Source organism: Halichondria panicea, chromosome 2 (assembly GCF_963675165.1).
Source record: "Halichondria panicea chromosome 2, odHalPani1.1, whole genome shotgun sequence".
Taxonomy (NCBI): domain Eukaryota; kingdom Metazoa; phylum Porifera; class Demospongiae; order Suberitida; family Halichondriidae; genus Halichondria; species Halichondria panicea.
Genome location: NC_087378.1, coordinates 2,702,001 through 2,725,109, shown reverse-complemented (window position 1 = coordinate 2,725,109; position 23,109 = coordinate 2,702,001). Strand labels below are relative to the sequence as shown.

General features: G+C 41.2%; 4 protein-coding genes across 16 annotated transcripts in view; 2 read left to right on the top strand and 2 right to left on the bottom strand.

The window, feature by feature from the left end:
- The first annotated feature begins 280 nt into the window (after window positions 1-280).
- On the top strand, window positions 281-3,492 carry LOC135331918 (retinal homeobox protein Rx-B-like). Of its 2 annotated transcripts, none has more exons than XM_064527209.1 (4): window positions 281-540; window positions 728-1,287; window positions 2,772-2,927; window positions 3,069-3,492. In XM_064527209.1, exons 1-4 carry the CDS (start codon window positions 345-347, stop codon window positions 3,399-3,401), a joined length of 1,245 nt encoding a protein of 414 aa, XP_064383279.1. In that variant the 5' UTR covers window positions 281-344; the 3' UTR covers window positions 3,402-3,492. The 2 variants fall into 2 exon arrangements, with proteins under 2 accessions (XP_064383279.1, XP_064383278.1); XM_064527208.1 differs by having other exon boundaries at window positions 2,769-2,927.
- A 784-nt stretch (window positions 3,493-4,276) lies between these two features.
- Window positions 4,277-9,488, bottom strand: LOC135331307 (translational regulator orb2-like). The gene is made up of 8 exons (XM_064526420.1): window positions 9,075-9,488; window positions 7,512-7,647; window positions 7,198-7,335; window positions 7,016-7,105; window positions 6,460-6,578; window positions 6,114-6,315; window positions 5,757-5,851; window positions 4,277-4,655 (listed from the first exon to the last, which is right to left on the bottom strand). The coding sequence occupies exons 1-8, from the start codon at window positions 9,444-9,446 to the stop codon at window positions 4,434-4,436; spliced, it is 1,374 nt and encodes a 457-aa protein (XP_064382490.1). The 5' UTR covers window positions 9,447-9,488; the 3' UTR covers window positions 4,277-4,433.
- Window positions 9,489-10,182: 694 nt separating this feature from the next.
- LOC135331891 (transcription factor unc-3-like) lies at window positions 10,183-16,541 on the top strand. Its single transcript, XM_064527173.1, has 13 exons — window positions 10,183-10,422; window positions 10,749-10,807; window positions 11,069-11,231; window positions 11,292-11,349; window positions 11,402-11,457; window positions 11,675-11,817; window positions 11,873-11,957; window positions 12,114-12,237; window positions 12,340-12,470; window positions 12,533-12,650; window positions 15,282-15,367; window positions 15,462-15,894; window positions 16,007-16,541. The coding sequence occupies exons 1-13, from the start codon at window positions 10,348-10,350 to the stop codon at window positions 16,405-16,407; spliced, it is 1,932 nt and encodes a 643-aa protein (XP_064383243.1). The 5' UTR covers window positions 10,183-10,347; the 3' UTR covers window positions 16,408-16,541.
- The window catches only part of LOC135331876 (T-box transcription factor TBX5-like), a 27,706-nt gene continuing 21,102 nt past the window's right edge, over window positions 16,506-23,109 (bottom strand). For 9 of the 12 annotated variants that reach the window (XR_010393074.1, XR_010393070.1, XR_010393067.1 and 6 more), the window contains one exon: window positions 22,922-23,079. Coding sequence is in view for 3 of the 12 variants with exons in the window: in XM_064527149.1 (XP_064383219.1) it covers window positions 16,644-16,768; window positions 16,977-17,246; window positions 17,972-18,081; window positions 18,306-18,391; window positions 18,575-18,706; window positions 19,338-19,611; window positions 19,982-20,147; window positions 21,006-21,042 (1,200 nt within the window). In the remaining 9 variants the exon portion in view is untranslated. Of the gene's footprint in view, window positions 16,769-16,976; window positions 17,247-17,971; window positions 18,082-18,305; window positions 18,392-18,574; window positions 18,707-19,337; window positions 19,612-19,981; window positions 20,148-21,005; window positions 21,886-22,024; window positions 22,184-22,427; window positions 22,578-22,921; window positions 23,080-23,109 lie in introns of those variants that run through there. The other 3 variants (XM_064527149.1, XM_064527150.1, XM_064527151.1) reach the window with 3 other exon arrangements.

Sequence of the window (23,109 nt, the reverse complement as noted above, 5' to 3'; positions counted from 1 at the left end):
CAGAGCATGTCAATAGGGAGGAGACTGTGATATTGGAGGTTATAAAGAAGGAGTAGATGTAACAATGGCATGCGCAGACACTAGTAACCAGGCCTCGAGCATGCAACCACTAACTTGAACAATATGGAATCTTCGTGTGTGTGTGCTGGTGGAAGGGCTGCAATCAGATGTAGTCGAGCGCCGCCGCCCTCCTTGAAGGAGGTGCCTATCCACAGTAGTGTCTGCGCATGCGTCAACTGTATTGCTACATCTACTCCTTCTTTATAACCTCCAATATCACAGTGTCCTCCGGTATACATATATAAGGTTTGCAGAAGAATAATCTAACAATTTCAGCTTGTAATATGGACAGCAGTAGTGTCCTCTACTCATCCTCTCTGACAAGCCCACCGGGCTATGGTGGCCTGGTGGACAGCAACCATCACATGCTCGACCAGAAACCTCAGATCCCAACGTCTCTACCCTCCACTACAATGCATCTAGGCACTACTAGCAATCTAGTGATGGCCCCTGCACCACCACCAGGACTTCTGCATTTAGGTAAGAACTAGGAACAGGACTCTGTAGCTGCATAAGAGCTGGTACATGATAAATTATACTATTTTGTATTATAGCTACATGTATAAGTGGGTCTTGTAAAAGGCTTGTATTTCTGCCCTCAGGGCTTGTTTGTGTACACTATACCTTGTAGCTAGTTGCAACATGTAACTGTTTCGTTTTCTTATAGATACTGCAAGTGAACTGAAATATTTTATACCGAGAGGGAAATTCAAATTCAAAAGAGCTAAGAAAGGAGAAATTATTGTTACCCCAGAAAGCGGCGTTATGCGAAAGTTCAATGGTACACAATGGCGGAGATTATGTGAAGTCGATGACTGCTTGAAAGAAGCTCAAAAATATAAACTGTGCCATAAACATCATCTGATTTCTCCCACTCCTATGCCAAAACGTCAGAATACTGTGAAGAGGAGTCTGTTCACTGAGTCTAGCAAGTCAGCATCAATGGACTTTGAATACAAACGCAGAAGGATCCACTCTCAAAGCACTGTTCTTGCTCGTAACCACCACGGGATTGATAGGTACGCAAGTAGCAATGGACTTTTACGCAAACAGTCGATTGGAGAAGGAAGTACTCGTCCGTCGTGGGAGGAATTCATTGAGAGTAAACGGTTGGCCGGTCTGGCCTCACTGGGAAGCTCCAAGAGTAGCACTGCTCCTACCCATTCTGTCAACACAAACTCTAGTAACTCCAACAACCTGATGGACAAGGAGATATCTGTCACCCAGGTTAGCCCAGTCATAATGTGTTTGTTCTCAGCTTTTATAATTCTAACCAGTAAGTGTTATTTGCTAGACAAGTGTGTTTCACCTGGCCTTGCAGCCACCTGTATATGCTTCCTTATATTGAGCATAGGAAGAGCACAGGGAATAATTCCTTTAATGCTTGTTTGTATTATGCGACTCTAATACTGCTCACTTGTATGATTGTGTGTTTCCTAAATTGACTTTATGGGGGCTGTTTCTATGTGATTAGGTTGGTCACCATAATTATGTATTACAGGGTTTTGCAAAATCCTTGCAACAGGGCTAAACAGACATTGCAATGACTTCCATATATGGAAGTCAACTAATAATTATTATGTGTATACATGTACATGATATGCAGCATACAGGGATGTATGATTATTCCCCTCTGGCTCCAATCCACTCAGTCATACGACTAAGTATCCATATAGCCGGTAGGGTATTGAAATAACTGTTGACTTTTTTTTTAATGTTCTGGTGACTCTTCAAAATCCCCTCTAATTCAAAATCCTGTATGACAGACACCCTGGTATGTGTATAATCATTTGAATTGAAATATGTCCAGAGAGCATCAGCTTATATTCATAAGTTTGTAAGAACTGTTGCTCTTTTCAATGATACCGGAACAGTTAATAAATGACACCCTCCAAACAGTGGTATTGGCTGATATTGATAAGCTTGAAGACAGATGCCTTGCCCCTTATAGGCCTTATATTGTAACCAAATCTCCTCTGGCAATTTCTTCTGTCAGCTGCTGTCTCATCAACATTTCAGGATGACCATTGAAAATTTGCATGTCTTGAAGGTATGCTCCTCTCACTTCTTTGCTTTGCCATCTTCTGTCTGGTTATTATTTTGAAGAATGCCAAAACCTCAAAATGGCACTAAAAACAACTGATAATGATCAGTCAATACACAGCTATGCCAACAGTTCTGCACACACCAACATCACAACAATATTTGCCCTGCATCCACCTGGTGTACCATCCACCACCTTATGAATATAAATAAGCTGATGCTCTCTTAGGCTCACAGGACATCTTTCATTATACATATACCTGGACATGTACACTATAATAATTATTATTATAAGTCAGCAGTTGACTTCCATATATGGAAGTCATTGCTGTGTCTGTTTAGCCCTGTTGCAAGAATTCTGCAAAACCCTGTACCCACAAAAATGCATTTTTCTAAGCGGAGATAGACCATGTGTAGTATCAAGGAATATAAAAATATAAAATATATATAATTTATACGCCCTTGGTAGTATGGTTTCTTAGCTGGATAGTAACCCTGGGAGAAGCCACTAATTGTCCTGGCTGCTGCCACTTCAATTAGTGGCTTGCTTCAGCCACTACATTCCCTCAGGTTTACTATCCAGCTAAGAAACCTACTACACTTCTAATGGTTTAATGAAGGATTAAACATTCTTGTTCTGTGTTCTTGACCTTTGCTGCATATAGCAGCTTAGCGCAAGGGGCAAGCAGAGACGCCGCAGAACTGTCTTCACCACCTACCAACTGGAAGAGTTAGAGAAAACATTCAAAAAGACCCGTTGCCCTAATGTCTTTATGAGGGAAAAACTGGCCATATTGATTCACCTCACTGAAGCAAGAGTGCAGGTGTGTAATAGTTAATTGCAGTGGCTTGCTACAATGCTAGAGTGATAAACACCATGCTCTCGATCTATAATGTTGTTTATTGTAAGCGTATACTTAAAAGTGCTGCAACTGTTTTACCAACACTTTTATTAACTATTGCAGGTGTGGTTCCAAAACAGACGTGCAAAATGGAGGACAGCTGAGAAAGCAACCTCAGGAGATAAAGGATCTAAAGCCACGGCATCCTCCCCCGGCTCCACCACCGCCGCAAGCAGCCCTCAATTGTGTGCCTCCGAGACCATAGACAAGACTACACCTCCAGACCACATTGAAACCAGTTGGGGAGCCACAGCAACAGGCTTCCGTTCACCTACCAGCCCATCACCCACTTCCATCCTAAACTCTCCCTCTGATAATGGAATTTCTCCTTTCAACACTCTTCAACTACACACGACCTTTCCTTACAGTTCATGGACCGTTCATCACACTCACTGATAACTGATAACCCAGTGGCATCATTTATTATAATGATCATCAGTTTTTGTATCTATTATGAGATTCTATATGAGCAATACCACTCCTGGCAATACCAAGCACCGATATTCATACTAGTTTGCTAAAAAACCCACAAGAATGCGTAAATGTAAACAGCATTGACATTTTGCCCTCTATAAAATTTTAAATACTAACCACTAAATCCTCAAAGGCATCCGGAATTGAATTGCATTTTCCAAGAGTATAATTATGATAGAGAGAGAGTATCGAACATAGGCATACTGTACATCAGATGTATGCAGAGAGTAATGTGACTTCCTGTATCTGTATGGGGGGGGGTAATAGCATTGCCAGTAGATCATGGGAATACATAATACACACTGTACATGTAAACTAGTATACATAGTAGGTGTGGAGTGTTCAATATGAACCTGATGGGGCAAGAACAGAAGAAGTAATTAAATATCACGTGACCTAAAATTAAAGGCACTAAAAGAAAAGAAAAGGATAAATTTGCATGGTTTTTTGGTCATGAAATAATTATGACTAAAATTAATAAGTAAAAATTATGCACTTCCGCTTATGGAGGAAGTTAGGGGTGTGTTTTTAATTAAAATTATATGAATATCATTATCATAAAATGCCGCTTGCTATTTTAGGAATAATAGCCTGAGAAACTACAAATTGACTCTGCTTGGCCTAATGAGCATTAATAATTTAATTAATGTGCTAAGGGAAAGCCTATAATAATTGCAGGGAAACGAAACATTGGATTAGACATAACTTGCAAGAAACCCTATACATAGCTTGAGTAGATTGACTGAGAGCTATAATATCGTAGTACATACCATTTTAAAAGTAAAAGTTCTCAATAAGAAGCTGTAAATAATTGCAATATAGACTAGTCATGCACAAAACATACAAAGTTGGAATAGAAACTAAATGAGTTCCAAACACAATGAGCAATCATGAAAATAAATAAGAAGATGACGTGTCATAAAACCAAAAGTGATGACGTTCCAAACACCGAGTTCAATTAACATTCTCAGCAGAAGGGAGTTTTGTTAAGTTTTTCTGCAATGGTCGGTGATTCTGTTTTCCCGGCATGGAGTGGATGGTGGCCCAGCAGTATTCACAGTAATACTGCAAGCAGTTTAGACTGGCACAGTAGAAAGGAGCAGGCTTTTTGTTACACTGCACACCGTGACACTCATCGCACATCTGGCCCTCCAGAACGTATGGTTGGATCTCAATCTGAACAGAGAACATTCAAAATTAGGACATGTTTTGTGGTGGTAGTAGCTGATAGTGGGGATGGGTCTATGTGGTTCTTTTAGCAAAAACCATACCTCTAACTTTGAATTAGCATGGCATTAGTCAAGATAGTAGTGTGTGTGTTTGATTGAAGGGTATACAAAAGGTATTGGGTGGGCAAGGATTGTCTATCTGCATGCACACCCTCCCAATCAAACGGAAAGCTTCTACAATGGTTGGAATCCAGCCTTCACTGCTAGCAGATTATTTTCAGTTAGCTTATGGAGTCTTACATACATGACTTTGTGTCTAGGTTATTTTACTACATTATTTGATAGGGCTTAGAAAGTGTAAAAGGCTCTTCACTAAATAGTTATGGGACTACAGTATACCAGAAACAAAAAACAAAAAAGGAGCAGACAGTATAAAAGAATACAGGTATAAAAAAAGGCAAACAGATGCCCGACCTTGAGAGTCAAGAATGATGGGTTAAAGAGTCTTTAACGGTGCACCAACCCTCCCCATTCATCCAGAGTTACATACAACTAGTACACTGAATACTTACTGTAAGCTATTCACTTGGGGCCATGCTGAATAATTATTGCAAGCTATGAGGGCAAGCTGTTAACTTGGCTGTAGTGTTGTGTAAACTGCATGGAGCCTAATCTTATAAGGTCAGGTTTTCTGGTGGCTGATAGTGGGGATGGGTCTATGTGGTTCTTTTAGCAAAAATCATACCTCTAACTTTGAATTAGCATGGCATTAGTCAAGATAGTAGTGTGTGTGTGTGTGTGTGTGTGTGTGTGTGTGTGTGTGTGTGTGCGCGCGCGCACGCAGAGTGCTCAATGAAATGAAGTGAAAGTAAGAGTTCTAGGCTTCTAGTATCTAGTCCCGTTATTTTGGATTGCACAAACATATTACCCACGAAATGTATCAATATTGCTGAACCACAAATATTTTGTCCCTCGAAAATTACCCGCTATACAAGCAAAAATCATACCTCTAACTTTGGTTAGTTACTAGCTTTATTTCTATAAAGCGTTGGCGCCTCCACCGAGGCATCAGCACCAACGATGCTTTCGTAAGTAATTAAAGGGTCACCTTCTTGTCCATGCTGGCATAATTGAGCTGCATAAACCGGGCAGACACAGCTGCTATGTAGCTGGCATGAGAGGAGAACACAACACAGGCAGCACCTGGGAGAAAACACATTCCATAAAGGCAAAAACCTACGAAACTTCATTCCCAACGGTACATACTGAATATTTAGCTTTGCGGAAAAAACCTTTGCGAATGAGCCAAATCAGCAGAAAAATTAACTCTGCGATCTAACTATTGCGTTCTGGCAAAGATCGTATATTTAGTAGTCAAGTTCACATAATGCTTGCAAAACATTAGGTACATGTGTTTCTGAGGTGGCAGTAGAAATAAATTTTGAACCTAATTATGTAGGTGTACCTTTAGGATATTTTAGGTCAGTGTCACAGACAATGGCTACCAGCATAACGCTACCATACTTGTCCCTCATGATCTGAGCCAGTTCAACAGCTTTGAGAGGTCGAGGGACTCCGCCTATGAACACAGCTTTGCGAAGATCAATATTATGCGAGGGCTCCTTGACACATATACCATCAGGCAAACACCATGGCCTTATCTGAACCTAGGGATAAGATAGTTTTGGCTGAAAAACACTTACTGTAAAATGTAAGCTAAGCTTCCCTAATGTAATAGTTAGCAAGGCCTTGTGGAAAGCTGGGGGTGATTGCTAGGCACAGTGTAGATAATAATATAACATTACACATACCTTCTTCTTGGTCATTGTGTTAGTGGGAATGTAGATAAAGTACTTGTTGCTCTCAGAGGAGCAGGAGAAAAGGAGCTTGTGTACTGAAGACTCATCTTTGAACAGAAGGAAAGCGTAGCCTGTAACAAGGGAAATACATTAAATGGCTATCACAGATCAATTGACCCAATACAGAGATCGGACTCAGTGATGGGAACAAAATTTAATGTTATACTAGGCCTTATTTTGGGGGTAACTACCAGCTACTACTGGCAGATCTGAAAATAGAAATTTAAAATCTGAACACAGTGAACTAGTTTTAATTAGCTAGTGAATGATGTAATATCCCTCTATGGGGTTGAGTAGACAATAATTTATAAGGAGCCACCCCACCATATCTAACATAAGGACAGGTGTGAAAGGTAGTCCTTCAAGAGAGCGATAATGAAGACCCCTGATAATGAAGACAAACACACAATCTGACAAGTATGACCTTCCAACCTAATATACAATACACATGTGGCAAGAGTGTTAACAATACAGATACATGTAGTATCAGTATCAAACCACAGCTCACCTCTAGGGGGCACACAGGACTTGGTGTGAAGTTTGTGCGGCCAGTCCACAGAGAGAGATCCAAAACGAGCAAAGATGCTCTTGATGACTTCTGCAGTGAGACGAGAAACACATCACGTAAATATCATGTAAATTGTAGTAACGGCATCAAAGTAGTCCGTAAAATAAAAAATCGATACTTACGGTCATCCAGGTAGTCCGGAGGTAGTCCACCGACAAAGACCTTGCGAGAGTAAATGTGATTGCAGTTTAGGAGGCTAGTGAATTTGCCAGCTAATAGGAACTGTCTGAGAGAGTAAGTGGGGGGTTGCTGCTTACAACCTGCAGAATCATTGTAGGGGAATTGGTCAGTACATGGGCAAGACTTGTTGCGCATGCTAGAACTAACACTCTTGACATGCTAGAACAAGATCTTGGCAAACTCATTAAAGGCAAAAACAGGCAAGGAAAACAATATGTAAAATTAGAGCAGAGCTCAACTTTGAGTAACTCCATACCGAAACAGGTTGCATCCGGCACAGTACAGTCTACAGTGGTGGGCCGTCGAGTCTTGTGTGGGTCAGCCCAGTCCAGTATTCCGTATGGACTACAGGTACCACTGTCTTTGTCTGTGTCTGGAGTGAGCGGCTGCAGCTGCATGTAGCAAAGGTGCAAATGAATAGTATTTGGATAACAAAAACTCAGGAAATGTAATGAGTAATAAGGCCATGCAAAGTCAATTTGTAGTTTCTCAGGCTATATATTCCTGAAATAGCAAGCGGAATGAGGCTAGTGATATTCAATTGAAGACACACCCCTAACATCCTCAATAAACGGAAGTTAATTTTAGTCATGTGCAAACATACCGCTATTAAAACAAGCTGGCGCTTGCTAATGCCTCTCGCCATGATATGCTTCCGCTCAATAAGTATTAGAGTGTTATCGAAGAGTTTTTGCTTTAGAAAGTGTATAATGTGATTTATGTACATACATCTATTGTTGTGGATCATTGTAGTGTTTTGTGGCTAACTAAGACCTCAGAAAGATTTGCTTTCGCTCAAACAGTATTAGACTGTTAGAAGAAAGTGTATATAATTATCACTTAACCGAAAAGAAAAAACTTGTGTACATGCATATTGTATCATTGTAGTGTTTTGTGGCTTACCAGGACCTCAAGTATTCTGCAAGGATCTCTCTCTGGGGTTTAATTCTCACATGTGGGGATGAGCGTGCATGCGCTTACATCTACAGAAATAAGGGGTGTGTCTGTAAAAGTAAAGTTCACAAAATAATGGCTACTATAGCTAGCTACTTTACAGCTCTTTTCTGAGACTGTTGTAGCTAACAAAGAGCTAGCGCTTAGTGCAAGGCTAACTTATAAGTTGAATAGAAAGTTTGTGTGAACAGATGATGCTACGAAAGATTCTGAAGAGACTGCAACAGCCTTAAATGTGAGTCAAACTAGCCATAACTCGAGAAAGAAGCTTTAGTTTGCTAATCGACGAATCAAAATCCAAGAGAATGTGGCTAGAAGCCTATAGAAGCTGTTAGTTTTCGTCGTATTGCAACCGTTGAGCAGTTACAGCTGGAACAGACACACGCACAGTCAGCTTTACCGTATCCCTCCTGCGGCTATGCCTCGAGGCATAACAAGAGCAATTAACGAGTTAGAGATCTCTTTCTTTTCAGTATATACAGAAGCCTTGCCACCATTGTTCTGAAAGTTCTTACAGATATTTTCCTGGCTCTGAACTTTCACAAGCACTTTCTTCTACTTTCATGTGGTCCAATCACCTTTTCTTTTCTTTTAGTGCCTCTAAATTGTGGTCACGTGATATTTAAGAAAACTGGCAAATTCCAAGCCAGGGCCTGAGAAACTACAAATTGACTTTGCATGGCCTAATCAGGCGTAGAATGCCTTATGGAGTTCCCCTTTCTCATACAATCAATGGAGTATGTATTTTGCAACGACTGATGGTGTAAAGCGCATAGTGTACAGTACATGTAGACATCCTATGGTATGATGCAAGTACGTAGGTACGTACGTGCATGTATACGTATGTACACCACAAAAAAGTTACCTTTCCCTCTTCTCTAAACAGTGCATCCTCCACCATATCGTTGGTTTCCATCGATCGGAGGTAACGACACGTCTTCTCAAAACAGATGGATCGAGTTCGCTGCTTCTGAATATTATTATTTGACCACATGCTTGATGCAGGGTAGGCCCACAAGGATGCATGAGTTGTGGCAGGAATGGGTGGGTTGCTGTCTGATGGAGACCATGGATTGAAGCTTGCTTCAGAGAGAGAAGTACTTCTAATTCTGTGGGCTGGAGGAATGCTGGCTCCCGGGGCTTGAAGGTAAAAGTGACAGTTAGGGTTGAAATTACCACTCGTACTAGCACTGTGTGGAGCTCTAGATCTAGGCCCTGGGGGAACTGATCGTAACATCTCGAACTGATCGAGAAAAGGTTGCAGAAATGTTCTGCACGCTTGAAGGAGGCCCCTAGATGGGCCACAGGGTGGGGCCACGTTTGTAAACCAATCAGATTGCTGTACTTATGTGACTATAAAACGAAGAAAAACCGGCAAACAAATAGACAGCAACCCCAATATCCTGCATGGAGAAGAGGAAAAGGTAAGTTTTTGTGGTTTACATACGTGCACATACGTAGATGACCTGACAGCCTGTGTCAAATACGTTCAGGACGCTAGAGATGTTTGAGGGGGGAAAGAGTTCACCCAATACTTGCACTAGTGTGCATTTTTTGCTATTTATTTACTGAAGGCGATTAGCTTGCTCTGAGTGTTCAAATTTATTCCATCTACTTTGTACTAACTTCTATTCTATTTGCCATGCATTTCTTCTTCTGTTGTTAGCCCTAAGACTTCGTCTGGAACTCTTATAGTCAAGAAGGAAGCTTATCTCCGTTGAAGGATGATCACTGCACACGCAGAGACTAATGGTTGCATATGCAGACATGATAACTGCATGTACAGACATGATCACTGCATGTACAGACATGATCACTGCACACGCAGAGACTAATGGTTGCATGATCACTGCATGTGCAGAGACTAATGGTTGCATATGCAGAGACTAATGGTTGCATGTACAGACATGATCACTGCATGTACAGACATGATCACTGCACACACAGAGACGTTATTGAAACACACGGCGCGCCATACGACCTCGGACAACCGCGGTTTTGTGTGAACACATGCGGCGGTGACTATTACTGGTAGCAGCCACATTAGAGCAGCCTCGATAAGAACCGCTTTGGCGCCCACAGCTGATCTATGACCCTAGACAAGCTTCAGTCGGTTCTCCATTCACTGGATATGGATCATGGAAGATATGATGAAGCAACAAACAGACTGCTACCCACCCCATTATACGATTCCTAGAAGAGGGAAAGCTAAGGTAACTAATTTTTGTTTATAATAATTATGACTGTAAACAAAAACCATGGAAACTAGATCTTGTTTGTTAGAGCTAAGCACATGCAGTTCCTGTATCTAGCTAACTTAGAGCAACAAACAGTGCAAACAAGATATTTGTGTCTTTCTGGTCTAGCTAGTCATGGAGTCAGGACTGATGATACTTCTCGTAGGAGCACTGCAACTTGTTGTCTCTTTAGATAGGGTTCTTGCTTTGAGCTGCTTGCATCACTAGCACAGACGGGTTGCAGCCCTATCTAGCATTCGTTCTACTGCATCCCTACTAACTATGAATATTATTAATATTAGCCGCCAGGTGGAGTGCTAGTGGGGGATGTCACTGACCAGCATAAGTCCTTCTACAAGAGGTGAGTCATAGGGAAGTTTTGTGGTTGAAATGAAATGTCTGGTAGACTGGTATGTACTGGGTTGAAACTTGAGGCCTGAAATCAGATTGTATTACCCTATTTTACCACAACATTACTTTGTGGGATGACTCTAAGTAAATATATTACAGCATCTCACATTATAGCAGTCTAGTATATTGAATGCTGCTACGGAGACTGCAGTATAATGATCACACACTATGTATGCTTGGTATCCCCTTGATTCTCCTCACTGCACTGCAGAGCTGACCCTCACCATAACCTGTCCATGGTACACTTTGAGAAGCAGCCACCAGACAACACGCGGAAGACTTTCTTTCATTTTGTTATCTCCCTCTTTGACCAGAACCATCAAGCAGTGGAAGTCCTGAAAGCGTCTTTCAAGGACTTCTGTGACACCACTGAAGTAAGTGCACATAGTCATCTCTTGAGAGCACGTAGTCATTATGACTTTGTTCAACCACAGAACGGGCAAGAGTACAGAAATGGTCTAATTTACAAGCTCTACGTAAGCTACAGCGACGGTAAGTTACTGTAATGTATAGTATAGTATAATTCTATTGTGTTTTATTATAGGTGTCCAAAAAGAAGAAGAGTTACATATTCGTCTGATCGATTCAAGCACCAAACAGGTATTATATAATTATGACTCCACTCATACCTTTGACCTAATATAAGAGCATATGCAACCTATAGAAATTTTAATGACAATCGGCAAGTATACACAGGGAAGCTGTCTCCCCCACTCACTGTCTACATTAGCCACTAATTGCACGCATACTGGACAGGATTTGATACTTCTCATGTTACTCACAATGAATTTGCGTAACTGTGACCACTCTCCAATAGCTCATCCCCTACGAAGGAACGTGCAAGAGCCCAGACTTCAGGCGAGTGCTCCTGACTCATGAAGTCATCTGCAGTCGCTGTCTCGAGCATCGATCTTGTGGAAACAAGAAAGAAACACCCTCTGATCCGATATTGATTGACAGGTAACTACAGAGAATAACTGATTTTGTTTATCTATTCATTTCATGTGTTTTACAGGTATAGGCTGAAGTTTTTTGTCAAGTGTAATCAAAATTGTCTCAAAAATGCTGGTAATCCTAAAGATTCTCGGAGACGCTTTGAGGTAATTGCATACAACAGTATATGTTGTATCACATGATTTGTGCGCAGCTGGAGCAATTAAGCTTTTAAGTCTAGACAAATTTCTTAATCCATTTCCATACTTATAAATTATGCACTCTATACTAGATCATAATTATACTGACCGTTATGGATGTAGGTGGCTGTATATATTCCACCGAACAGTGACACTCCCATCGGCTGTTCTGACGCCATGTTTGTTCACAACAATTGTAAACACGGACAGAAGGCGAACCCAGTGAGAGAAGCTATGGTGGGAGATGGTAAGAGGCCAGAGTATTAATATATATTGAGTACTGTACTGTACTTAGCATGCAACGTATAGTATAAATTATTAATCATGACATCATTCCTTGTGCGTACAGGGAAGCCGTACATCATCTCAGTGCACCCCCACGAAGGCTGTATGACGGGGGGGTCAAGCGTGTGCATCATTGGAATGAACTTCTACGAGGGAACTGAAGTAGTGTTCGGGACACTGCCAGCTGCCTCAGAGGTAAGCTAACGTAATTGGGACCATTTCAGAATGTTCAATATTTGCCATATTATCTACCACAGCTCATCAGCCCGTGCGCCATTGCTGTGAAGACTCCTCCCAGTCCTAGGTCAGGAGAGGTAGACATCACACTTGTCTATCAGGGATCGCAATACTGCATAAAGAAATTTGTCTATCTAGGTAAGCATAATCAATGCAAGACTTACACTTGATTAGTACAGTGGTTTGCAGAACTGTCATACTCAGATAGGCAGTATGGCGGTGGCTCTTAAGTGTGTTGTGGTTTTGTGGTCTTTTCACACTGTAGACCTTTTACTCATGATCAATCATGACAGCAACTTTAAAAGAGTTTTTTCCCATGAACTACATGTATAATAATTATGTTAAGCTGTACAACCTTTAATTAATCTTCTGAATAATTATGTTGTATATCTTCCCACAAGAAAAGTACTGAAAATTAGTTTAAAATTTAATCAACGCTGCTTTAGTAAATTTGAAGTGTACTATACTCTCTTCAGTGCTGCTCCTGCTGCACCATATTCAGAGGATTATTAAAAGTGATGGGCAGTTTAGCTCTTGACAGCAACTTTAAAAAAGGTCATTCCATGATGATTCATGAGTAAAAAGGTCTAGTACATCTGTTTACTTGTACAACTCATGAATCATCATGGGAAACTACTTTTCAGTACTTTTCTTGTGGGAAGGTATACACCATATTCATTAAAGGTTGTACAGCTCAACATACAGTTCATGGGGAAAAACTGGTTGCTGTCATGATTGATCATGAGTAAAAGGTCTATAGTGTGATTAGATCCCATTTGAGTGTATTTAGCAGGGAACTATGAGCTATAGTAGGTACTATAGATTGCTCTGGGCTACTACAACATTGTACATTGTATTGTGATTTACAAGAAGATACACATGTAATAACATTGTAGCTAAGTGCTTTGTCTAGTAATATAATAACAGAACTAGAATGAAAGAGAGAAGCTCTAGTTTCTTTTTTGGCTTTGTTCGAGAGTAGTAGGAGACGCTCGTTTTTTGGGCAGTGTGCTGTGCTTTTTTGCTGCAAGGCTGCATGGGGGAGGAGCTGGATGTATGGAAGTGCTGGGATTCTAGCTTTGGCTTCTTCCTAAAGTTCCTTTTGCTTTGTTCAAGAGTAGTATAGGAGCCGCTCGTTTGCTGGGCTTGTTTGCTGCAAATTATAGCTTAGGTGTCTTCCTTTCGCTTTGTGAGAGTAGTACGAGCCGCTCGTTTCTTGGGAAGTGTGCTGGGCTTGTTTGTTGCAAAACTGGGGGAGGAGCTGGATGTTTCCGTTTTGTGGGTGGAGCTAGGACTATAATTTTGTCCATCAAACTGAGGTGGAGGAACAGGGTTGACTTGAATAGAGACCACAGATTTAGTAGAGACATAGAGATGCCAACTTTAGATATTAGTTTCAAAAGAATAATGATGCAGTTGCTAGGTTGGCTGTTTATATAGGTTGACTGTTGCTAAGCTAGTGCATTTCTAGTAGCCAATAGGTTTTGGGATCTAAATCAGTTAGAACATGTGCATTCGGTATCTATGGTTATAGTGTCCCTCATCCCTCGGGCTAAAGCCCTCGAGCTTTGGGACACTATAACACATAGATACCTCATGCCCATGTTCTAACTATAACAAAGACCACAAAACCACAACACACTTAAGAGCCACCGCCTACTGCCTATCTGAGTACGACAACTGTTCTGCAAACCACTGTACAGGTTTTGCAAAATACTTGCAACAGGGCTAAACAGACATTGCAATGACTTCCATATATGGAAGTCAACTAATAATTATTATGTGTATACATGTACATGATATGCAGCATACAGGGATGTATGATTATTCCCCTCTGGCTCCAATCCACTCAGTCATACGACTGAGTATCCATATAGCCGGTATAGGGTATTGAAATAACTGTTGACTTTTTTTTTAATGTTCTGGTGACTCTTCAAAATCCCCTCTAATTCAAAATCCTGTATGACAGACACCCTGGTATGTGTATAATCATTTGAATTGAAATATGTCCAGAGAGCATCAGCTTATATTCATAAGTTTGTAAGAACTGTTGCTCTTTTCAATGATACCGGAACAGTTAATAAATGACACCCTCCAAACAGTGGTATTGGCTGATATTGATAAGCTTGAAGACAGATGCCTTGCCCCCTTATAGGCCTTATATTGTAACCAAATCTCCTCTGGCAATTTCTTCTGTCAGCTGCTGTCTAATCTTATCAACATTTCAGGATGACCATTGAAAATTTGCATGTCTTGAAGGTATGCTCCTCTCACTTCTTTGCTTTGCCATCTTCTGTCTGGTTATTATTTTGAAGAATGCAAAAACCTCAAAATGGTACTAAAAACAACTGATAATGATCAGTCAATACACAGCTATGCCAACAGTTCTGCACACACCAACATCACAACAATATTTGCCCTGCATCCACCTGGTGTACCATCCACCTTATGAATATAAATAAGCTGATGCTCTCTCAGGCTCACAGGACATCTTTCATTATACATATACCTGGACATGTACACTATAATATTATTATAAGTCAGCAGTTGACTTCCATATATGGAAGTCATTGCTGTGTCTGTTTAGCCCTGTTGCAAGAATTCTGCAAAACCCTGTACATACTGTTACTGTTGTTGGTTTCCTAAGTATCTTGTTATCCATACACCAGTCTGTGGTTAACTATTTTGTCTGGCTGTTTCATGGACAATAACTTGAAATCCCCAGCCAATATCCATGCTCAATCATGCTTACTTCCTGACCCCCCACAGCTCCTGATGAGGCTCATTTCGAACACAATTTTGCAAGGCTGGAAAGATTGCTACGAAATCCTGAAGAGCCTGATGACATTCCAAAGGTAACAAATTAATGTTTACATGGTATAAATTATTCATTTCTCTCAATATTATTTATAGCATTTTCATCAAGACTGTCATTTTTTTCACTTTCAGGATAACCTTCTCAAGCGAGCAGCTGATGCCTTGGAAACCTTCTATTCCCTCCCATGGCCTAACTACAGTGGTGGTGGTGATGCAGGCCCCCTCACACATGGCAACCAGCCAGTGGGAAGTGGACAATACTTCTTCAGTTTCCCCACGACCCAAGCAGACGCAAAAATTGAGCATATGTCGAGTATCCACAAGCCCAAACCAGTCACCCCTGGAGGAGTGTATCCGGTCGCTAAAGTAGCTCATATGCCTCAGGGGATGTATGGTTACCCATCCAGCAGTGGAGACATGAATGGATTCATGGCGAACAATATGGGCGAACACCACGAGAGCAACAGAAACAACAATAATAGCAATATTGGATTTGGCCATCCCATGGTAGCGGCCGGTTGGCATGGAAACCCGATCCACCTCATTCCTCCCTCCCCTCCAACAGGTATACACATTTTAGACATTTTTATTAAGTAGCACAAATAAAAATTTAACTGCTAATGACTATAATTATAATTATTCAGTTTTTATAATGAGTATGCTTCTCTGTGTTACAGCTCCTGTACAAGCCAGCGGTTATCATCTCGGACAACTACCTGGCACCACGACAACATCTTCATTGCAACACTTGGCACATATACCAGCGCAATCTTATTATATCGGAGCAAACACTCCGTGCAATGCAGGACAACATCAAGCCTCCTTCCAGTCACGACAACACCTACAGGGACTGGCGTATGGACAAGTAGTGGCAGCTGGTGGATCGCCCCAAGATTATACCTCACCGTTGGCGACGACAACCACAAGTGCTCTCACCAGCTACAATGTTGGCTATGGACATTTAACCACCACCTCTTCCTACACACAGCCAGCTGGGAATCTATCGTTAATGCCGCCTTCTGTAGCTCCACCACATCTCCTGATTCCTCACCAGCTACCAATGACGAGAACACTATAGCTAACTCTTTCTCTCTCATCAAACTGCATGTGACTACTGATCGAACTTACACAATTACCACTGGCATTTTCATTTAATTGGGTTTCCCGAATTATTACTTTACGTAGATGCAAATTTAATTGTTATAGCATTCAGTGTTGACCAACATTCAGGTATAATTATATTATTGGTTCCTTCTTTAGTTGTTACAGTACATTTACACGCCATACAGATGGAATATACATGAATAGATGTTATCAAAATAGTTTTCTTTCGGGGGAGCCTCTTCGTTTCTTTTTGACAGGCATGTCTGCCATAGATTGTAGTGCAGTGGAGACAAAGGGAACAGAAGTAGTGACAACCTCTGACATGGTAGTCAAGTCTGTGCAGTGCAGAGGAAAATACAATGAGATGCGTGCAGCACTGCACTGCATATTTTCAGTGACACAGTGCTTATGTGATTACTGCATGCACAGCAAATACTTGCATGGTATAGTCAAAATTGGGAGTTCCCTAAAAGCATGCAGTATAATGCGTACAATAATTGTAGATAATTAACCTATAATTATTATAGCTGCTATTAACTGTACCTGCAAGCATAGTTTGCTGATAGTGGATTGTTGCTCCTCCTCCCGCTGCAGGATGAAGGAGACCGTCGCTGGTCTTACCACCCTTGTTACCTTGCAACACTGAGCGCATCGGTTTAGCTGGCGAAAAGTTAAACACCGTTGAGCCTCCAGGACCATTGGGAGTGAGTGGCAGTGGCCCAGGGGAAGTGTATCTTGTGTTGGCTAGAGCGAGACTGCTAGCAACAGGTTGGTAGGCTGTGAGGCCGTAGATGAGAGCTTGTTGGTGAGGACCTGAGGAAGAGAGGAGGAAGGCAGTGAGGCCTGAATAAACATACCGTATTACTAGAATATTTTGCGAGTGAAAACCTTTGCGAATCAGCCAAATCAGCAGAAAAGTTGACCCTTTGCGCTCTAACTGGAAAGGATCATGTGTATTTACTAGTGATAATTTAGGTTTTGCAGATTTAATTGTTGCGAATTGATCAAACCTCGCAAACTTCGCAAATGTTTGATGATCGCAAAACATTCTAGTAATACGGTATAAGTATATACTAACTAACAATGGAGCAGCATTAAATGTGTACGCCACTATAATACCGTATAGCGGGTATATTTCGAGGGTGTAAATTTTCGCGGATTTTATTTTCGTGGTCTGAGTTCCAGCCTTTTGGTGCATGCGCACATCAACATGCGGCTGTACCTCCACACCGTTAGCCTCGAATCCATAATACTGAACACGCCTACTATTCATAAATTTTCGCGGTACAGGCTCAATCCGCGAACATTTATACCCTCGAAATATACCCGCTATACGGTAGCACATAATTATGGGCCTTTGAACAGCAAACATTTTTTTGTGGGTTCACAAAATCACACAACCCAACGAACAAACACATCCTATAATAAACTCCAAATAGCCTGCTATGTTGTGCAGTATACATTGTACCTGTACCCAACACTTTGTATACCATGTCGTACTGATGTATATATACACAATCACTGTATTAGATTCTCACCTAGCATTGTCGGTTGTTGAGGAAAGGTCATCTCCTGCCACATGGTTGATTGTGAAGGATCGACAAAGCCTGGTGAATCAAAGGGGGGTGGGCTGGAGGTGGAGCTCAGCCTGTAGGGGGGTAGGGTATGGAATGAATAACAACACAATTCATTCTAGCCTGCTTATCAGTTACTTAACGTAATACGTTCCTGTAATAGCAGTAATTAAGTTTAGGGCCCCTCTACCTACACTGGTCAATAATATTATTGATAGGAACTATAATTATGTAAACTATATAATGGAGTTATGGCCACACTGACCATGATTATTGTTAAGTATTAAGAAAGGCTTACTGTCTTGAAGATCCACACACTTCTGAGTCTCTGATTGATCTGAATCCCCTGGCAAAAGGATTGTAGGTGATCTTGAGTTGAGTGATCTATTGGAAAGAGCAATATTTTCAGCATGATAAATAAGCTGCATGCATTCTCTGTGCATGGTAACAAAGGCATACAGCTAACAGCTTTATAACTGTGTACTCCCTCACATAATTATATATAGCAGTTAAATGCCATGCATGCAACATAGCTTCCCTCTCCCCCCCTCCCTTAACTCTGCTTACCTGTTGGTTCTGGTAGGCTGTGACGGACATGAATTGTGTCTCCGGGAAGAGATGCGTACTAAAATTCTCGCTGGCGAATTCTTTAATGATGTGGATACGAGGTTGGTACTTGTGCATAGAGTTTAAAATGATCTGTAGAAAGGAATAGATTAATGACGATTGCATAACGTTTTATAAAGCCGTATTACATAAACTTATGCCATTTAGTGTTTGGTGACATGCAGTTTTAAGGTGCTACAAAACAGGCCCGTCTTTTAAGGTTCGTGTAAACAAGTGTGCATCAATGACCGACAGCTGTTGTAGCACTATAGCTCCGTAGCTATCGATCACAAGATATCTGAGGATTGTTCGAAAAGGCCCAGCCTGCCAGAGAAGTTAACACGAGAAAGACGATACACTTATTCACAAAGCTGCTGTATAAGAATGCTAATTGAGACTATTACTTTGTGACACTTCACAAAGCACTCTGAAGGCTATAGCCTTCTACTAATAATGCACACAGCATCAAAGTCTAGGAGCCTCAATTTACGGCTTTTGGATTTCTATTAACAGGTACACTTGTTCCATTTTTTAATCCCTTATGCTATTACGTGGCTATACATGCTATCAAAAGGTTAATTACTGACAATACAGGATAGAATGAATGTTGAATTTGTTCGGAAAAAAGTAACTGAAATGCAGATATTCTCTAGCCAAAGTCGACCACACTACCCGTGCTCCTATAGAATATACGATCCCTGCCAACTAACCACCACACACTTACATAATTAAGTTGGTCGAGATGATGGTTTGTAATCTTACACTCCTGAAATGTGATCAACTGTTTCTGCCAAACAGCGCCTGTTGCTGGGCTGTCCGGGTGAATGTACAACCGCCCCTTCTCACTCTCCATAGGCTCCGCCTTACCCGATATAACCCACTCACAATCGTGAAACGCATATCGATTATCTCCAACTGGTATAAAGTCCATCGCTATTACGTACTTATCAGTGGGGTTAAGTCCAGCTACACTGCATTTCACCACCGGAAACATTCGCCTATATAGAGAGAGTAATTCTATGACAAATAGCAAAAGAGATCTTGGCATAAAAAAAAATTATTGTCTAAATTGTGTATATAATTAGTTTTGCAGATAAGACCACAACAAAGCTTGTTATTACAAGAGCAGGCCATTGGAAATACTTTTAGGGGTTCATTTTTCCCAGGACAGGAGCATCACCCATAGCAACCAGTTAGATCTGGCGGGATAATGTATAACAGCCAAGACATACTAGTATAAACACATGTAGCTACCTGAACAATTTAAGCCCAATGACATAATAAACTAAGTACATGCAGCTATAATTTAGGAAATTATCCTAAGATGGAACTATGGTTACTGATGATTGCATGCACGGCCTCATGTACCTTCCTGCTTTGGTTATTAACATTTCTGTGGTGCACTTGTGAAACTTTAACCACAAGTCTCGGCCGTGGAGAATGACCTTTGTACCGTTAGTGGCCACAGACTCTGCCGTATTGGTGTAGTTCGTTAATACGGTTCCAGTCTCAGGTATTGTTACGCTTCCAATATCTGCTCGTTTGTGTATGTGGGGAGGATAGATAGTAATTTCCAAGAGGATAAAAAGCGCCATGAAAATATGATCTAAATTGTCGGAGTCCTGACTGGTGGGGGTGGAAACGGTTAATTAATGGATTATTATGATATGATAAACCTCCCTCTTGAAGTTTGATATCCTCCCACACGGCTAATGTATAACAATTAGATACTTTAATTGCTGTAGAAATGGCTAATACTGTTAGCTATAGGTCAACTAAATAATGACATCACTACTAGAATTAAAAGAAGCAGGGTCTGACCATAGATAAAAGAGAAAGGGATTGGCAACGGGGGCAGTTCACGTGATGCTTTTACATTGAATGTACACAGATGGGCCTGAAATCATCCGTGTTTCGCCCTAAAACTCCCGCGAAAACCCGGGAAACTTATTGTGTATAATGCCTACTTCTCAAAGACCACTTAAACACATGCCCCCTGATGGTAGGTATCATTTAGAAATGAATAAAATATAATCTTGATTTTCGTGAAGTAGCTAGAGGTACACAGAGCCTCTGTCAGAGGCTTTTTCATGCTTGTGTTCCTATAGCACCTATGATATAGCTAATGTTGTGTTACTAAGTAGTGTACTGTGTCCGAAATTGCCACACAAAAATGAGATGAAGTTGATGTTTAGCAGTAGAACTGCTTGTAGACTTTTTTTACAGATGGCAAAAATAATTCTCATGAATTATTCATGTTTAGACTACCACGTTAAAGTAAGCCTCGAGGCGAAACACGGATGGTACCGGAAGTTGCCAATCCCTTCATCTTCTATCTACACCCAATCATGCCCTATCTCGCCCCCCCCCCCCCCCTCCTCCCAGCACTCACCTGGGTCAGGCTGATTGGCCGGCCACAGAGCTGCCATCAGAGATATCTTCTCTCTCTCTCTTGTACAGTGGGACTGGGGCCAGCCGAGGAGGAATCTCCTGACATTGAATCACCTGACAAAAGGGGAGATGGAAGAATATATGAGGTGAAGGTTCTATTCGGAAGGAAATAGGGCAGCTATATACCAAAAAAGAAAGTACAGAGAAATTAAAATACAGTCAGCCGCTCGACCTTGAGAATCGAGGATGGGGAATTAAAGATCTTTAATGACTCTTCCCCCAGTTGTATCAGTACACTAGTTACACATTGAGTATGTTAAGTATGGGAGGTATACATGTATAGGGGGAGAACAGGGAGAACAGATATTCAGGAATATTCGTGCCATTCATAATTTGGTACCCGTATCGGGTGTTTCCCATACTTTATTTCTAGTGAGCCAGCAGTAATAAGCGTGGGTGTTAATTAAGGCCAGCAATACAATTATGTAACTTACTTTATCTTTCTCTCTATATCTTTCTTTGCTTTGCCATGTGCTTTGCCATGTGCTTTCTAACTACTGATGTTCATGTGATCTATTACTGGGATTTGGTTGGCTGTTCACTGTTTTATGTTTGTGGTTTGTCATGGTGTGGCCTAATACTCCATGTTATCTTTTGGTGGCAGTTTTGTCAATAACATTTGCTCTGAAAGTGACCTTTTTGATTAGGTGTTGAAAATTAACCTCTAGTTTGAACATTAATGTTTGTTAGCCGCTTACCTTACTGTAAATCTAGGAGCTTGGGCAGTCGAACAAATAGTCTTCATTACCGACACGCTGGACCTGGTCAAAAAGGATGGGACCTCTTCCAACCAACAGACAGTGCACCGTTGGCAGTGGCTCCTGTGGAAGTTTTTACTTTATGTGAATAACTTATACAAAGCTGGAAAAAGAATTATAACTGTTACATTAGCTCTCTTTTCACATAATTTCATGCACTATCTATACACTAGTTCCTCGGAGGGTCTTGATATTAACGCACCGAATCTTGAGTAGCCAATTTGTGAGCACACAATTCCTGCTTCAGGGCTCTCCCAGAAGGTCTGACAGACTGTGCCCCACTCCTGATTGTTGCACACCTCCACACGACCTTCCAGATCACTTGGACCATCGACCAACCTCACACTGCCTTGAACACCAACTAAAAGCGGAGAATAGAAGGTGTGAACATGTATGTCTTTCAAACACATACATACGGTATACATGTAGTACGTGTATGTGTATACTTCAGTGGTAACTGTATACCTCCTAGTATACATCATCTAGATCACGTAAACACTAGCTGATATTGACTCAATATTGACTACGTCAACTGAAAGACATTTTCTTGACATCATACACATTTGCTAGGCCGCTCGATACAGTTCATGCAACACACAGCGTACTGATGCACTCCACTCCAGCATCCTCAAAATGAGAACAGTCGTGGGTCGAATCTATGGGACAGAAAGCATCATCTCCTTGGCAACCAACTTCGTCCAGCCAAATGGGTCCTGTTCCTTGTCTAAAAGCAGCAAATGAGCGAGCAACAGCACCTATATAAGAAATATAATTATATATCCCGCCATCCTGTCTTTTCATGAGCATATAATTATACATGCATGTATACGTTTTCCATTGTGCAATGCTTGCATGATGGGTACGGTATACAGGATGTCAGCCCCACAAAATTAAAACAATCTGGTGATTGCAGGATATCTTATGAAGTGCAAGTACACAAAAGGTGATCGGAGCAGGGGAGCACTAAACTCTAAAAAGTAGCTCTACTGACCTACATGTAGTAGGAAATACATACTAAGGAAAGTGTTTTCTTGGCTTGCTATACAAGTGAGGTGGAACAGTAACAGCATGCAGTTCACACTATCTGCAGTGGAGTTACCTGGCAGCAGTCTCCAGTATTGATATCCTGCCACGCCGTCATTCTCAATCTGGGCGGCCATACTCTTGCTACCTCCACCTGGTGTTACGCAACCTGATTGGTCAGATCCATGAGAAGGCGTTGTATGGAGAAAATGTTGCTGGACAGGTGTGCTTGAGCTGCAGAAAAGTGCGACAAAAAGCCATACA

Coding starts and splice junctions, on each gene's coding strand:
- LOC135331918 (XM_064527208.1), top strand. CDS start 345: ATGGACAGCAGTAGTGTCCTCTACTCATCCTCTCTGACAAGCCCACCG. Junction 1,288..2,768: donor AGGAGATATCTGTCACCCAG/GTTAGCCCAGTC, acceptor TGCTGCATATAG/CAGCTTAGCGCAAGGGGCAA. Junction 2,928..3,068: donor TCACTGAAGCAAGAGTGCAG/GTGTGTAATAGT, acceptor TAACTATTGCAG/GTGTGGTTCCAAAACAGACG.
- LOC135331307 (XM_064526420.1), bottom strand. CDS start 9,446: ATGTTACGATCAGTTCCCCCAGGGCCTAGATCTAGAGCTCCACACAGT. Junction 5,852..6,113: donor TGACCTAAAATATCCTAAAG/GTACACCTACAT, acceptor GTTTTCTCCCAG/GTGCTGCCTGTGTTGTGTTC. Junction 4,656..5,756: donor ATGCCAGCATGGACAAGAAG/GTGACCCTTTAA, acceptor TTCTCTGTTCAG/ATTGAGATCCAACCATACGT.
- LOC135331891 (XM_064527173.1), top strand. CDS start 10,348: ATGGAAGATATGATGAAGCAACAAACAGACTGCTACCCACCCCATTAT. Junction 10,808..11,068: donor CATAAGTCCTTCTACAAGAG/GTGAGTCATAGG, acceptor ACTGCACTGCAG/AGCTGACCCTCACCATAACC. Junction 11,232..11,291: donor ACTTCTGTGACACCACTGAA/GTAAGTGCACAT, acceptor GTTCAACCACAG/AACGGGCAAGAGTACAGAAA.